Below are 12,959 nucleotides of genomic sequence, written 5' to 3' on the forward strand. Positions count from 1 at the left end.
TAATCGCCATGGGAAAAAAATGAGAATGAATTAACTTTCCACCGCTTTCCTGCTTGGAGGCGCATAACATCTGAATATTCATTTATATAGCTTAAATCAACATTGAAAATAAGGGAAATGTCCCGGGTTACTCATCCAAAATACGGGAAAATTTCAACATTCATCTTTCTGTTGCTATCCCTTTGCCGACAGCAAAATGTCATACTTCAAAACAGCTGCATTAAGTTGTGATTAAGGTGAGTTGTGAAGCTAGGTCTAACATGACTTTGCTTACAGATTGGCGTGAAATCGTGCTCTCACAACAACCACGCTATCTTAAAAAGCCCAACATCATGCTAAGGTTGCTTTCAAGTAAGCAAAACGATGCTTTGAAAACATCTATTTCACTGGAAAGGCAAGGGAGTAGCAACAGGACACCAGTACAGAGACTGACAGGTCCGAAGGAAGGGCTAACGGGATATTTTACAGGAAAATACTAAAGCGGGAAGACAGCAGGGAAAAGAGCTCAAATACGTAAGAACCCCGGAAGAAAAAACAGTAGAGTTGACAGTTTCTAACTACACTTTTGAAACACATAGTTAAACGTACATGTGTGAATGGTTGTTAGCACTAACGGTTACTAAACTAGCAGCAAATTTGTTTAAAGCGCTATATAAATAAAGGTGATTGATTGATTGATAAGTATAAGCAGTTTTTTTCAGGCTTTTAATGTAAGAGGCGATTGCAAATAGAAGATTAGAAATAGAAGATTGTAAATAGTGCCAGTTTTCATGTTGACTTTAATTATAAATATTTCATTTATAGTCCAGGCAATAGCTCAGTCGAGTTTACATATTATGTATTAAAGAGTAAAGTCTCTCTATCCACCAAAGGGTCATTAGCCTAAAAACTGATGTGTGTAGTATGTTTTGAGCAGGAGAAGGCAGACTTTACAAGATAATGGAGGATGCTATTGCTGTGATTGGCTGTTTTTTCTGTGCGGGAAAATGTGAGGGGGTGGGCTTTGCCTTTCTGGAGAAGGAGGAGGAACAGCCAGGAGACCGTGAGTGTGTGTGTGTGTGTGTGTGTGTATGTGTGAAAGAAAGAGAGAGAGAGTAAGCAGCCGTACACATGCTGGTTGGCATGGACACACGACAGGCAAATGGAAAAGAAATATTCTAAAGATTCTGCTTCCTTCCAGTCCATAATCAGGTAAGAAAAAGAAAATGACAAATAAAGAAGAACAAAGACAGATAGAGGGACACTGGATGTTTGCAGACTGGTGAATATGTGTAATAACAACATAGGTGGATAGATGCTTTGTGTTCTTGTGTGAAGGTCTGCTCACATGTGCATGATGAAGAACATGATGATATTCCTAGACTGTGACTTATCGTGGATTGTTTGTGAATAGATATATTTGTGGTCATTTGCACATACATGAAAGATGCAAAAGATGCAGCATGTAAGTCTTCACTGAATATTACATATATGTTTAATGGTTAATAAGCTTGTGAGTCTTCAATAACAGCTCGGGCTGCATTTGTGCTTAATGAAGTGCTTGCATGTTTATGGATGCTTTCAGGTCTTCTCTGTGGCTTTGCTGCTTCTGATGGTATCATGGTAACAGCTCAAAATGCTGTCAGATCTGTCCTCCTGCTAGTTTGCTGTGCTGTCCTCTGCTCCTCTATAGGTGAGTGTCTCTGACCTTGGCTCAATGCCAACCCAACATCTGTGCCTGACTGAAATCTCATGGGACCTGTCAAGAACATACCCAGTTCATAATTCAACTCAAAATTAAAAGAAAGAAATTGAGATTTCTATAACTGTTTTTAGGACAGTAAAAAAAAAAAAATCCTAGAATAAATTTGGAATGTTGTTTTGTCGATATGGAAGTAAATTTTCAATAAAACCGTTTGGTTACCAACATTCTTCAAAATAATATACATTTCCAGTTCTTTCTCAGTATTAAAGTTTTCGCTAAGAAAAAAAAAAAAGTTTATTAAAATATAGTAGATGAACACAATATTGTTAAATTATACACTTTATGCAACTATATTATTTCCATTTAAAAAAATAATAATAATATAATATAATATAATATAATATAATATAATATAATATAATATTTTTTGTATTATTTTGGGATGAAATGTGACCTGTGATTGTCCATCTGATCTGTGACTAACATCTCTTTATCTAATTATTATTTCCAACAGCTTTCTTGCTCTCTGACCCTCTCTGTGACGGAGGCTTTCAGTGACAGAGGTGTAGATAAGATCACAATCTAAAATGGATTGTCTTTTCTATTTTTGTCAGTGAGGGGCTATAAAATCAGGACCAGACAGAAACAAAGACTGGTACTGTACATATTATAGAAATATCAGGTGGCACAATACTGTACGTGGTATGTACTGTAAGTAGTCACAAAAGCCCCAAATCTATAATCTAAATGCAAAAATATAAACTTTTGGATTTAGTTGATTTCAAAATATTGTGTTATGAAGTAAATAGAGAAAAATGTAACTTGCAGCAATTGAGAATAAGTGCAGTTATTTGAGGTTCCAATCCATGCACACACAGTTCATCTCAGAGATGTAATATCAGTCAGCACTTTTGGGCTCAAGTGACACAGTTTACAGCATTGTTTATGAGGAAATAATTTTCCTCAGCTTGTCACTTGGGTGCAGCTTTGGTACACTGCAAAAATGTAAAATGTGTAGTTATTACCCTAAGAAGCTATTTTTTAAACTGAGCTGACCCTTAAAATGTCTTTTGTTTGTGTGTCCTAATGTGGTCGTGATGATTTAGTAATACTGGATTGTATAATTTAGTCATTATATTTGTATATTAGTTGGATAAAAGTGCATTTATGTATTGCATTTCAATTAGATTCTATTTAAATTTTGAGCATTTTCTAAAAAGTTTTATTGCTTTATTTATAATCAGTTTTTATTGATTAAGGGATACCAAACCACAGATACTGATCGATGGGAAAACAAGCTGAAACCAGAATACCATCTGCGGTTGTCCGTGAAATGAAGAGCATCAAGATTTATAAGCACAGAAACAGAGCTTTGGGGTGCAGATAAAACTGCAAAATTCAATCATTATCTAAATACAGAGCTGAATAATAGGCACAGAATGTAATCAGTATATACTATTTGGATCATACCACACTTTATATAGGATAAATGCAGTACCAGTGGCTAACAACCTCAGTTTTAGAGAGAAATGAGTAAAATTCTGCTCAAAGTGTTTTATGGCTTCTGGGTCAAATCATTCCCTTGAGACTCAGGGAGGCTAGATGATTCATTCTGTCTTATATTACATCCAGCTTCAGACATCCAAAAAACTGAATTCCAGAAACAATATATATATATATATATATATATATATATATATATATATATATATATATATATATATGCAGTTTAGAGTTTGTGTGCAGGTTTGTGTGCGTAAGAATACATACATTCACACACATACTGTATATTTAGCATTCATTATTCAACATATTTAAATTTTATTGTGAATATTTTTATGTGAAAAAAATAAAAATAGAAACGGTCTATAATGTATCCCACATGCATATGGAATAGTATTGTAATTTAACAACAAACTCCTTGGTTGTGCCATGTTGTGCTTCTACTATCATCTGTAGAGTTACTGCAAGTATACCATTGTAAATAAGCCCCTTCTGAGATTTCATTTCATTTAGAACCCTTTCATTAGATGAGACCGCATATGTAGGCAGCAGACAGCTCACTGGGTTTTGGAACAGAGCTATAGTGTGTGTCATTTCACATTAAAGAACATCCCTCCCACCACTGATGGTAACACAACCCAGATCGTCTAAACCAATTCCACACTCAGAGATTCATAAATCTCCATCTCCATCCACAACTGCCCCCGCAGAAATGAACACGTGTTCAGCAAATCATGTTGGGTTTCCCTTAGTGACTAAGACCGTGGAGACCCTGAGAGGAAAATCAGATCACACAGGATGTTGGCATGATAGCAACAGCTGCTGGAGATCTAATAACAATGCCAAATGAGCTTTATTAGAGTTGATCAAGTATATGGTGCACATTTCAATCACAAGTCATTTTTATGGCAGCTTTAAAAGGCTCAGTCTCTGATTTTCTGTGATATTCCATCATTCCAGTGAGAATTTATTCTGTTGTTTTGAATTTGTCAATGATAAAATTCAACTTACCAGTATAAACATATAGCTCTTTATACAATACAGATCATTTCATAGCAGCTTCACAGTAATAAACAGGAAATTAAAATTAGCAAAATATATAAGATAATTGTAAAACCTTCACATTTTTGGACAAATTTAGATTTCTGCTGTAAAACGGCTCTAAACAAACAACAGTTCAACAAGGACAGTTCAGAAACTCTATAGAAAGCAATAGTTTTGTTACTGAGCTCAAGTCCGTTCAATGTTGATTCAGTTCAGTTCAATAACAATGTCAGTTTTGCGAATTTATTAAAGATTAAACAAATTTGATTCAGGGATGAAGCAAATCTATTCAACTCATCCAAGTGTCAGAGCAGTCACATGGATAATATTATGCAATATTATGAACCAGATTTACTAAACAGGGCAAATTAGAATGCGACTGCAATTCAATAAATGCTCTGATGGCAGTGTAAAGTTCTGCCAATGTGCAAATTAAAGAACACAAATGAAGCCAGCTTATTTCCACAAGACCAGTGCAGTCTACCAAGAGCAATGCTACCATGTCATTTGCAAAAGAGTTTAAAACATGTTTAGTTGGGCATTTACTCTTACCCCCTGCGATAGTGTTAAAATACTCGTCCCGGACCCCATGTCCCTCATCGGGCCTTTGGAATCATCCTAATCTTCCTAATGGCGTCCCTGTACTCTCATCCCTTAAATGTTGCATTTGAAAGAAAACTTAATAAAAATGCTTCCAAAATCTGCTCATTCCTTTTCATTGCTTATTTTTTTTTACTGTCTTTAGTAAATCCTTACATGAGATTTCCACCAGACTCTGTTGGAGAGTCGATTGTGCTTTGGTCTAGGTGATAGATTTAGAGGGGGCATGTGTAAGGTTGTTACAAAACCTATATGTCTTGGGTGAGTTGATTATTTGGAGATCAATATGATCATTGGCGAAGTGTCAACCAAATTGTCACACCTATAAACCTGTGCGGTCCTTGTGTGTGGGACTGTTGCCATTTAATTACTGTTTTTTAGTGTCCCCCCCTGATTGGATTTGAGAGATAAACATGAAGTTGTTGTTTTGTTTAAGGGCCTCCTGTGCTGTCTTCATATGCCAAGACAGAAGACAAGCTGTTTAAACATCTCTTCAGCAACTACCAGAAATGGGTGAGACCAGTGGAGGATCTAAACAGAACGGTGCAGGTCAAATTTGGTCTGGCTATCTCCCAGCTCGTGGATGTGGTGAGATGTAGTGATGCTGAAACAGCATTCTCCTCATCAGAATCTTGTCTTACAAAAAAACATTTTTATTTTATTTTTTTTTCATCAGAATGAGAAGAACCAGTTAATGACAACCAATGTTTGGATGAAGCAGGTAAAACAGGACTAATCCATTAAGGTTGATCTAATTAATATGAAATATTAATTATTTTTATTAGACCTTTATTTTGCTCTTGTAATTGTGTTCTGTTGTAGTTTTTAGTCACTGGTACACAACTGAATCATGCTGCCTTTTATTTGTGTGGGGATCAGATTTGCAGATAAATCCATGTCTCTCTGCATTCAGGAATGGACAGACATGAAACTCCGATGGAATCCGGATCATTATCTGGGCATCACCTCCATCAGAGTTCCCTCAGACTCCATCTGGATTCCTGACATTGTGCTCTATGACAAGTATGTGATGCCACTCAGTGTCTACTGTATGAGTCAGAAAGGAAACCAGACGGGGACTGAACCTGATGTTTAACATTTCTGTTAGAACAACAGATATCAAAGAGTGATAATATTTTTTTATGGATAATAAAAGTCATGTAAGAGTGCATCACATGACTTATTTCATATATATGCCTACGTTTTTGGTAGTTTGTATGCCAGTTTGGTACTAGATAGTCTGTTGAGCGTTGAAATTATTAAAATATTTCTTTTGAAGCCTTTTCAAGTGTAAATACTTGTAACGACTGAGACTTATTGGTTTTCAACCTGACAAATGAAAACCAAACTGTTACGGTGCTAATTCACGGTTTTACAAGTCAAATCCTTTGTGCTTGACCCCTATAGAAATGTCAGAGAAAACCATTTAGAAAATGATATTTTCATTTAGGTCAATATTTATTTCCCAATGTCTCCAACTTCTTGGCTTTGCTTGTAAAAGTACAAAAATCTTGACTTTCGTGATTTGAAATGCTACTCTGAGTAAGAAATAACATTTTTACTTTCATTGGATTATTTGAGTATGTTAATTTTGGAGCTGCCTGTATCTCAGTTTGATGACTGAGTGATTCTCACCTGCAGTGCAGATGGTAATTTCGAGGCCACAGTGACAAAAGCGGTAGTCAGATATGACGGCACTATTTCCTGGACTCCTCCTGCTAACTATAAATCTGCCTGCACCATCGATGTGACGTTCTTCCCCTTTGACCTTCAGAACTGCTCCATGAAGTTTGGCTCCTGGACCTACGATGGTTCCCAGGTTTGCTGTACTCAACTGTTATTAAAGGCATGCAAAACCAATGTTTACATCTAGGAAGGAAGAATTTATCTAAAAATGAACCTAAATTTAACCCCAATTAGCTATCGTCAGTTCATAGTGAACACATTTATCAAGCACAAGAAAAGTAACTGAAATTATTCATACTGTATATTCAAGGTCTTCTGAACCTTTTGTGTTTTATATACTGAATTATATGTAACAATGCATTATATTCCTTTTTTTTAAGGTGGATATTCTCCTTGAAGATGTACATGTGGACAAACGTGACTATTTTGACAACGGTGAATGGGAGATTGTGACGGCCACAGGTAGCCGGTGTTTGAGAAGTGATGGAACCTTCTTCTATCCATTCATCACTTATTCCTTTATTATCAGACGTCTTCCTCTTTTCTACACACTCTTCCTCATCATTCCCTGCATTGGATTGTCTTTCCTGACCGTGCTGGTGTTTTATCTCCCATCTAACGGAGGGGAGAAAATCTCCCTCTGCACGTCTGTCCTCGTCTCTCTTACTGTCTTTCTTCTGGTGATAGAAGAGATCATCCCTTCCTCCTCAAAGGTGGTTCTCTTTTTAAGAATTCGAAGTTATGTTAAGTGATTTAAACATTGAATTGATGAGTACTGAAAGTCGGTGTGCCACTCACATTTTTTAATTATTTCATATTATTGTCAGAAATAAAATTGCAGTGTTTTTCATTTATTGGATGTTTTACTATGGCTGTAAGTTCATTCATTTTGGCATTTAAGTGCTTTTGATTCTGTATGCACTTTGAGGGCCCTTTTGTCATTCTGCAGTTGTGGTGGCAGATTCTGTCACTCACTTCTAGTTGTCAAAAACTCAAACTGCAATGCATAATTTCTAGATTAAACCATACAAGTAACACTTTTTAATATATGGAATAGTATATATGTTACATAGGTAACACGTATTATAGAGAACAATTCTCAGTAGTTACTTATTAGCATGCATATGATTAAAATATTGGCTGTTTATTAGTACTTATAAAGCACATATTCTGCATGACAATATTAAACATCCTTAACCTAACCCAATACCTAAACTTAACAACTACCTTACTAACTATTGTTAAACACCAAATTAGGAATCTGTTTAGGCAAAAGTCACAGTTAATGATTTATTATTAGCGAAATTAGTGATATAGATATCTATATCTATTAGGGGTGTAACGGTACGCAAAAATCACGGTTCGGTACGTACCTCGGATTTAAAGTCATGGTTCGGTTCATTTTCGGTACAGTAAGGGAAAGAAATGCAAACATTAAACTGCAGGTTGTTTATTACTATGAACTTTTTTTGTTAACAATTTGTTTACACTTTTTAAAAATACTTTTTAATAAAATATATATAAAATAAAAAAAGAATAAGAAATAAAATACTGCTGCAAAGTTCTCCACTAAATAAAATACTCTCAGTCTCAAACCAATATCATATAATAAAATATAATGAAAAATATAAATAAATGAATGAATGAATGCTTTGTTTCGAACATAAACATAAAACAAGTAACAAAAGAAAGTAAACTGAAAATAAAAAGACAAACAAACCAAACAATTCATGATAATAATATGAAACCAACATGTCCGAAAAGGAGTAGGATGAAGCATAAGCTTATTAAAACCTACCCCTTCTCCACTATTCAATAAACAATCAGTTTTCCCAGTATTATGTATTATTCTTATGGCTCTTTTCTGCAATTTGAATAGTGATTGTATTGAACATTTATAAGTATTGCCCCAAACCTCTGCACAATAATGTAAATATGGTAAACTCAATAACGGTAAATAACTATGATTACAGAGCAGCATTACCAATCCCAGCTTGTAGGCCTGCTCATGTTTAAAAAAATATATATAACTTTTCCAAAGTGTAAAATGCAACATCAACAGTTTCAGTTTTTAGACCTGCTCAGATTTCGTTATTGCGTTGGACCGATTGGAATTAAGAGCAAATGTCTGTTTAAATGCTGACGGGAGCTGCGTTTGAATTACAATCGTTTTTTTTCCTAGTTGTAGTGATGTTCAAACTCGCGTGATGCCTTTTGAAAACCTTAGGCCCGTGACACACTGGTATATTGCACCTGTCAAACATAGTCTATTTTGCCGTCTATACTGTTGACGGTGTCCTTTATCAGTAGGCTTTATATTTATGCTCAACATGAAGTATATATATCTATCTTAGTTAACCTTTTCAGTTGTTTTGAACAGTTTTAAAAGAACTGGTGTGCCACTAGGAGTGCACAGAAAATTGGTTCAAATGGTTTAATGGTTCTTGTAAGTTTTGGTTACCTGGACCTCCAAAATTCCTATAGGTTTGAAACGACATAAAGGTGACATTATTTATCTTTATTTATCTTATTATTTAACTTCATCTTATATTAATATATATTTTTAAAAACATTGGGATTATATATTTCCAGTGGTGACTATTTTCTTTCTTTCGTTCTCATTTTCAAATTGCCCACTGACTTTCTGCCCTGCTCTTATGTTTGCTGTCCCAGGTGATTCCTCTCATTGGAGAATATCTGGTCTTCACTATGATCTTCGTGACACTTTCCATCGTCATCACTGTCTTTGCCATTAACATCCATCATCGCTCCTCATCCACTCATCACAACATGGCGCCCTGGGTCCGCCGTATCTTTCTGCACCACTTGCCTAGACTGCTCTGCATGCGCAGCCATGTGGACCGCTATGCCACCACCACAGCGAGAAATGGAAGAGAAGGGCTGGGCCATGGGAAGAGTTCAGGCCAGGATTCCACTCCTTTGCTCAATGCAGAACAGAGTCTGCGGGCAGCCTTAGAATCTATACGCTACATCACTCTTCATGTGGTGAAGGAGAATGAAGTCAGAGAGGTAAGACTGTTACTGTCTCACTTCAGACTATATAAGCTTTGAGTTCTAATAAATTCTAATGTAATGCCTTCTTTTAGGTTGTTCAGGACTGGAAGTTTGTGGCCCAGGTTCTGGACCGGGTTTTCCTGTGGGTGTTTCTCTTAGTATCACTGCTTGGCTCTGCTCTGCTTTTCATTCCTGTCATCTATAAATGGGCCAACATAATTGTTCCCAGCTATGCTGGAAGTACCAGCTAAAACACATGAATGTATAACATTTTAAAATCTTTGGCTTGGATAACATTTTTGCATTATTATATTTATAACTGTAGTCCTCAAAACATCTATGCAACTTGTGGCAATTGAGCGCTGTAATTTATGCAGTAACGTTCTGCATTACATTATACGTTGTCTGCTGATTTCATTACAATAAAATGTACAATAATAACTGTGACTGTGTCAAAGTTATTGTGCTTCCTGAAAATATTATAAAAACTCCTAAAATACTCCATGGTTTTACTAGGCTGTGATGTTAACCATAGTATAAGTCTTAATACATAATAAGTCCCACTCCAACTTCCTGTTCATACATAGTATGTCCCGCTCCAGATTCCTGTTTAATAGAAAATGCATCAACACAGGACAAACATATCAAGTTATTTCATGGGATAAAGAGTTTTACAGGAATTGTTCTGACCAAAGTACAAAAGTGCTGAAAATTTCCACACTCTCGATTGTAGATGTGTTTGTTTTTTCATCATAACTGATTTGGAAACATTTAGCATTACATCACTTGCTCACAAATGGATCTTCTGTAGAGAATAGGCTCCATCAGAATGAGAGTCCAAACAGCTGATACTTCATTTGTTTCTCTGTGTGCAACAAAACAACTGGGAAAAGTCATGGTTCCCTTTCAGTCGGTCACGTTCGACGTTACGAATGGGATCTCGCCCGAGAGCCCAATCACCTTCGAGTGGTACAAAACGAGCCAATGGTACACAAAGTACCTTGGTCTGCGGAATTTGCATCACGAGCTCTGTCCCGCAGAGTGGGTATATAAGGAGCAACGCGAGCAACTCACATTCAAGCTTTCGCTTCAGAGCCGAGCACATCGCTTGCTGCAATCACCGGAGTGTTTACAAGCAAGAGCTGGTGTTGGTGTGACGGCGCAATTCAGCGGTTCGTCTGGCTTTCCTGCGACAGCTCCAGCGTTCCCCTGAGCACTTAAACACCTCTAAAAGTGAAAATTTCTCTCACAAAAGAGATACGGGCTGATTTGTGTCTTTTTAAAGATGTCATTTTGCCCGTGTGTTTCTGGCTGCGGTCGATATATCACTCCTCGTGATGGTCACGATCGTTGTGTCACGTGTCTGGGCTTCCAGCACGCTGAGACTGCGTTCGTGGATGGCTGATGTTCTCATTGCGGGGACATGACCATCTCGGCGTTGAGATCGAGACTCGATTACCTTAAAAGGTATAGAGTCCCCTCTGCCACACCCCGTTCTAGCTCTTCTTCTCGTAAGAGGGATACTTCGGCTGGTGGCCAGGGTGATCTGAGGGTTACCGTGTGGGCTTCCCCGACGAGCGAACCTCCTCGGGCCACACCCCCCTCACATACGCCGCAGCCGGTCGAGTTCCCGGATGAGTTTGCTGAACCCCTCAGCCTGCTCGTCGCCAAGGGCGCTCCCCTGCGGCCTCCTCCACTCCAGCTCGGCCACAGCAGCAGCCTTCACCCTGGCCGCAGCGAGGAGATGGCCGCAGAAGGGCGGCGCAACCCGTCTCTGCCCCCAAACCTGCCAAACGCCAGGCCAAGCGGCGTTCCTGAGACGGGCGACCCGGAGTTGGAGACGTCAGCTCATCAGGAGATGGTAGGAGGACCACTCCTTTACCCAGAGGAGGGCCGGGGGAGAATTCTTTGTTCTTGTTTTCTTTTTGTTCCGCCACTTGCCCTGCGGCCGGTTTCGGGGTGTCCACGCGACGATGGTGGGCAAAGATGCCCCTGTCATGCGTGCGGAGGTCGCGACCCTGCTGGCAAAGGGCGCGATAGAGCCAGTCCCTTCAGTTGACATGAAGTCCGGCTTTTACAGCCCTTACTTCATAGTACCCAAGAAGACAGGTGGGTTACGGCCAATCCTGGACTTGCGTGCCTTGAACCGAGCTCTGCTCAGACTCCCGTTCAAGGTGCTAATGCCCAAGCACATTTTCCAATGCATTCGTCCGATGGATTGGTTTGCAGCGATCGACCTGAAGGACGCGTACTTTCATGTCTCCATTCTTCCTCGACACAGAACGTTTCTTCGGTTTGCTTTCGAGGGGCAGGCATATCAGTACAAGGTTCTCCCATTCGGGTTGGCCCTGTCTCCCCGCGTCTTTACGAAGGTCGAGGAACAAGGTGTCCGTATCCTCAACTACCTCGACGACTGGCTGATCCTAGCTCACTCTCGAGAGCGGTTGTGCGAGCCCGGGGATCTGGTGCTCAGACACCTCACCCGACTGGGTCTTCAGGTCAACTGAGAAAAGAGCAAACTGTCCCCTGTTCGCGCAGCTTACGAACGAGCACGCGCAGTCACTGCTGAATTGCCTGAAACAATTCGAGGGCAAGAGAGGGGTTCCACTGAAACTGTTTCAGAGGCTCCTGGGGCATATGGCGTCCGCGGCGGCAGTCATACCGCTCGGGCTACTCCATATGAGACCGCTTCAGCACTGGCTTCTAGACCGAGTCCCGAGATGGGCATGGCAACAGGGCACGCTCCGAGTGACCATCACTCCGGCCTGCCGCCGATATTTCACCCCGTGGTTGGACCCCTCGTTTCTACGGGCTGGGGTGCCCCTAGAACCGGTGTCCAGGCATGTTGTTGTATCAACAGACGCCTCTGCCACGGGCTGGGGTGCCATGTGCAACTGGCATGCTGCGTCAGGCTCCTGGACAGGACCCCGACTTCAGTGGCATGTCAATTGCCTCGAGTTGATAGCAGTACGTCTTGCTCTGCACTGCTTCAGGGCCCTGCTGAAGGACAAGCACGTTCTGGTCCGTACGGACAACACTGCGACCGTAGCGTACATCAACCATCAGGGTGGTCTACGCTCCCGCCGCATGTCGCAACTCACTCGCCATCTCCTCCTGTGGAGTCACAAGCATCTGAGGTCGCTTCGTGCCATTCACATTCCGGGCAGGCTCATTCATGCAGCCGACGAGCTCTCACGGCAGCAGTCTCGCCCCGGGGAATGGAGACTCCACCCCCAGTCGGTTCAGCTGATTTGGGAACACTTCGGAGACGCTCAGGTAGACCTGTTTGCCTCTCCAGAAAATTCCCACTGCCAGTTGTTTTACTCCCTGACTGAGGGCACCCTCGGCACGGACGCCCTGGCACACAGCTGGCTGCTGGGCCTGCGCAAGTATGCGTTTCCCCCAGTGAGCCTTCTTGCACAGACGT

The 12,959-nt window shown here is 40.0% G+C and overlaps 1 protein-coding gene across 2 annotated transcripts; it reads left to right on the forward strand.

Moving 5' to 3' along the window:
• Positions 1-641: 641 nt before the first annotated feature.
• On the forward strand, positions 642-10,449 carry chrna5 (cholinergic receptor, nicotinic, alpha 5). 2 transcript variants are annotated; one of them, XM_052582459.1, is made up of 9 exons: positions 642-1,444; positions 1,565-1,672; positions 5,268-5,419; positions 5,508-5,552; positions 5,745-5,854; positions 6,473-6,650; positions 6,898-7,230; positions 9,191-9,547; positions 9,625-10,449. In XM_052582459.1, the coding sequence occupies exons 1-9, from the start codon at positions 1,420-1,422 to the stop codon at positions 9,781-9,783; spliced, it is 1,467 nt and encodes a 488-aa protein (XP_052438419.1). In that variant the 5' UTR covers positions 642-1,419; the 3' UTR covers positions 9,784-10,449. The 2 variants fall into 2 exon arrangements, with proteins under 2 accessions (XP_052438419.1, XP_052438420.1); XM_052582460.1 differs by having other exon boundaries at positions 642-1,191; positions 9,625-10,447.
• Positions 10,450-12,959: the final 2,510 nt, after the last annotated feature.

This window comes from Carassius gibelio, chromosome B18, assembly GCF_023724105.1.
Source record: "Carassius gibelio isolate Cgi1373 ecotype wild population from Czech Republic chromosome B18, carGib1.2-hapl.c, whole genome shotgun sequence".
Classification (NCBI taxonomy): domain Eukaryota; kingdom Metazoa; phylum Chordata; class Actinopteri; order Cypriniformes; family Cyprinidae; genus Carassius; species Carassius gibelio.

Bases quoted from the DNA above. Each gene is read 5' to 3' on its own strand.
- chrna5 (XM_052582459.1), top strand. From the start codon at position 1,420: ATGAAAGATGCAAAAGATGCAGCAT. The intron at 1,445-1,564 runs GTAAGTCTTCAC...GGATGCTTTCAG, and splicing joins AGATGCAAAAGATGCAGCAT to GTCTTCTCTGTGGCTTTGCT. The intron at 5,855-6,472 runs GTATGTGATGCC...TCTCACCTGCAG, and splicing joins GACATTGTGCTCTATGACAA to TGCAGATGGTAATTTCGAGG.